The 4,163-nt window shown below is 36.1% G+C and overlaps 1 protein-coding gene across 1 annotated transcript in view; it reads left to right on the plus strand.

Moving 5' to 3' along the window:
* Positions 1-4,163, plus strand: part of sestd1 (SEC14 and spectrin domains 1) — a 46,188-nt gene that overhangs the window by 10,989 nt on the left and 31,036 nt on the right. The window contains exons 5-9 of the mRNA XM_014032293.1: positions 208-321; positions 2,230-2,343; positions 2,422-2,516; positions 2,592-2,647; positions 3,512-3,583. Coding sequence (XP_013887747.1) covers positions 208-321; positions 2,230-2,343; positions 2,422-2,516; positions 2,592-2,647; positions 3,512-3,583 — 451 coding nt within the window. The remainder of the gene's footprint in view (positions 1-207; positions 322-2,229; positions 2,344-2,421; positions 2,517-2,591; positions 2,648-3,511; positions 3,584-4,163) is intronic.

A 4,163-nucleotide genomic window follows, 5' to 3' on the forward strand; every position in this document is an offset into this window, starting at 1 on the left:
GCTCATCAAATTCTAAATTACATTTTTAAGGTACAAATTCTTAGTTTTAAATTTTGATTTATTTGCTATGAGTTATTATGTATAAAATATGGGATTTTGACATTTAAACCATTGCATTCATTTTTATTTGCATTATAAACAACATTGTTACCAACTGTTTTGGAGTTGGTGTTGTATGTTCTTACGGTAAAGGTGTACTTGTTTCAGAACGTGATCCCAGCAGAGGTTTCTCTTGTCTGTGTGGTGAAGCCAGATGAATTCTGGGATAAGAAGGTCACTCACTTCTGCTTCTGGAAGGAGAAAGACCGCCTGGGCTTTGAGGTGAGTCCTTCCATGACTAATGCCCYGTTTCCATTAGAACCTACCTAACCTTTACTTCACATCAAACCAGCTTTCAGGCTTCTTTACACTGAGATTCTGGCATTTAATTATGTGGGATGTCCTAAAAAGTGACTACATTTTGTTTTAAAATCTTTTAAACCTTTTCTGTCAGTGCTTTTCTAAATATTGTTTAATTGTGAAGTTGCTTTGTTCCTCCTCATCTCTTCAAATAATAGTAGGTATCCTAAAGGCCAGTCAAATTCTGGCAGAAAATTTGTGCCGTCTTCAAAAACCCACCAAAGTTCAACAAGTTTAGTTTGAGCCTATAAAAAACTACTCTATGTATCTCTGTTTAGTAAAGACATAAATAAAGTTTGGAGTTTCATATTTATCCTGATTTTTGTTCTTAATATGTAGAAAAATACCCTCTCACCTGAGCTCAGTGGTCTCCAAAGCTTCCAAAAGTCTCCAAAACATTGGGAAAAGTTGCTAGATGTGTCGCTAGTCGCTTTTTGGAAAAGAGTTACTAAAAAGGGGTCTAAAAAGTCGCTAGATGTAGTGAAAGTTGCTAAGTGTACAACACTGTCTGTGGCCCACACTCGTATTGATGGCAGGCCATGCTGTGTGGGAGGAGCTTAGGGGGGGGGGGGGTGCAGCTCAACAAAGGGCAAGTGGGAGGGACCTGACAGCTGGATCTGTTCAGTTATTTTTCTAAGTCTACAGTTTTCCACCTCAGTCAACACAGGTGTTGGCTGAGGACACTTTTCTGCAGGGATTACTCACTGAACATGGGATTAAATCCACTTTTGGAAAAAAAATCATTCTTGCTTTAGTTAAAACATTTTTTTTCTAGATTAAAGTAAAGATTTTAAAAGCTACATTTTAATACCTGGATCATTCTGATATAAGTAAATCTATATATACATCTTTATTTGTCTTGTTGGTTACGATAATAAATAAATATTTGGTCTGAATCCTAATTTTGTGTCGTTTTAATGAGGAATTTTTGATGTTCTTATAAAGAGGAAACGTCAAATTATATTTGAATAATGAGATTTTCCAGCTGAAAAGAAACAAAACTTTGCTAACTCGCATGGAAAACTCAAAAATTTAAGGAGTTTTTCCTCAAAATTTGTTTTTTTGTTGCTACTGCTCAAAACGGTGCTTCAAAATTTAGTTTTATGGTTATATTTCAGACAGTTCATTCAAATGATACATTAATAAGGCTTTTTATTCATTATGTTTTGACAAAATGCAATTTTTGCAAACATTTTAATCAAAACAATATGTTTGCCTGTTTCTCCATTTACAACTTTTAGACTTAATCCTTGTTTTGATGTGATGGCTCATGTATTAAAATGTCAATGTAGAGTTTCAGCTGCTTGTATACTTACACTGGGAGATGTAAGGATTTGATCCCTTGCTGATTTCACAAGTTTGTCCACTTACAAAGACATGATCAATCTCTAATTTTAAAGGTAGGTTAATTTTAACAGTGAGAGAGAATTAAAAAAAATCCAGAAAATTACCTTGTGTAATTTATATACATTTATTTGTATTTTGTATGTTTTATTAAACAATGACAAGCCGAATGAAAACAAGCCAAAATGAAATAGGTTATTTCAAAATGCAAGAAGTAGGAAGTACAGGTAACTGTGTGAAAATATGAGGAGTAGAAGCAAAAAGTCGACTGAAAAATAATTACTCCAGTRAAGGTAGCCAACATTTCTACTTAAGCAAAGTAGCAAAATATTTGTACTTTGTCAAGTACTTTACTTGTTACTCAACACCTCCACCTGTGACTCAAATCCACAACAAGCTGAAGATAATGGATGGATAGAGTTAACCTTACAGTGAAACAGCCATCATCTGTCATACTCAACACTTTGTGTTTGTACTTCCTGTCAGGTGATCCTGGTCTCRGCCAATAAGCTGACTCGTTACATTGAACCCTCTCAGCTGACGGACGATTTTGGAGGAAGTCTGGACTATGACCACAGTGACTGGCTCAGCAAAAGACTGGTGACTGAATTATTATCCTCAAAGCTTATATTCAAGTGAAAAGTTTCCATAACTTGGTATCTTCGTGATTTATTGCAGGTTTTCGAAAAGTTCACAAAGGAGTCGACGTCACTGCTGGATGAACTGTCAGTTATCAACGACAGTGAAAAAAGTGCTTTGGTGGACAAAGACAAGTGGGCACTGTACATACACAACATCTACTCCTGGTTRCACAATTTTACATAATGTCATTTGTTGTACCTTTGCAGATCTGCTGACTGTGCTCTTTTGCCATCCTTTGACCCTGAGACCGTCCTTCAGACTGGTAAGTCTGATTCTCTCTCATTTAAAAACCTTAGAGGTTCACTTCTGACAAATGTTGATACAGTGTTGTACCTTTTCAAGATTACTAAGAAAAGGATGAAAAAGTCAATAAACCATCTCAGACATAAGAAYTGAAATGGGAAAACCACATCAATTAGCACCAAATACTGACCCCCTTTTGGGACCAGCTCCTCGTCTGGGATGTGTCTCCAAACCGAGCTTCCTCATCACAGAGCGATGTTTTGTTCAAGTCCTTGTTTGGTCTCAGGGGTCCTTAAAAAGTCTTAAATTTACATATCTAAAATTAAGACTTTAAAAAGTCTTAAATTTGATTTTAAAAATGTGTAAGTTGGTCTTAAATTTGATGCTCAAAGGTCTTAAATATTGTCGGGCAGAAGCCGTCTCCCCCGGCCGACTCTGCAGCGCATTTCCTGTTGAGAAAAGAAAAAAACAAACTTGAGTTGTGATGGATGAACTGACGCTGCTTTCATCCAATAAAAAGAACCAGAGTCACAGTTTTAATAGATCATTTCTGTAAACTTTACAATACATTTCATGTATTTTATTTTTCACTGCTGATTTCTGATTTAATATGAGTCTGATGAAAGGAAAGAACCAAACCTGASCTGAAATAGCTGAGAATGACACCAAAAGGCTTTTCTCTCATTAACCCTCAGTCAAATTGTCACCATTTATGGCCGAATGTTGTTATTGTGTGAAGGAGTCTGTGTGTTTTGACCAGAGGTCCATGATGTAAAGAATAATGYATGTAAACAAACACTGGTATCTCATTATTTTACTGTAAATTATTAAATATCAGCCCATTTCTTTCAGTTTTTTTTTTTGTTAATTTGTTTGTCTGCAGGTCATGAACTGTTGTCAGAGCTGCAGCAGCGCAGGTTTAACGGCTCAGAGGAAGGCGGAGGTGGACAGGCAGGTGAGGAGGCACTTATTCATCAGAAACATTTAAAGGGCCAATATGATGTGTTTCTAAGGCTTATAGTTCAATTCTATACCATAATAAAGTAACTATGTCAGCATGAAAATGCTGCTTATATGTATAAATAATTTTTTTTACTTTGCATCACAGTCGTTTCTAAACTCCTTGAAATCAGCTTCTGTCTCTTTAAGAACCTCGTACCGCCCATTTCTGCACGTCATCACAGCAGCTTCATGYCGTTTATAACCCGTAGCGTTGTAGCCTATTTCTTTGTAATAATAATTTTAAAAAAGCAGCAGCATTATACAATATTTCTTTTGGAAAATGGCAACTCAGGATACAATTCAATCTTTCCGTTGGATCCAGAAAGTACGTTTTCTAAAGAGCCGGAGTGAGTAGAAAGACAACGTTTCAGCTTGGTAAAATACCTCCCAGTCATCCTCACACACACGTCAGTGTTAAGTTAATTAATTTTTTTTTACTAAAATGTGGTGCAAGCCAACTAAAGTATACAGATCTTAATATACACTCACTGGCCACTTTATTAGGTACACCTGTCCAACTGCTCGTTAACACA

The sequence above is a fragment of the Austrofundulus limnaeus genome, unplaced genomic scaffold, assembly GCF_001266775.1.
Source record: "Austrofundulus limnaeus strain Quisiro unplaced genomic scaffold, Austrofundulus_limnaeus-1.0 Scaffold1413, whole genome shotgun sequence".
Classification (NCBI taxonomy): domain Eukaryota; kingdom Metazoa; phylum Chordata; class Actinopteri; order Cyprinodontiformes; family Rivulidae; genus Austrofundulus; species Austrofundulus limnaeus.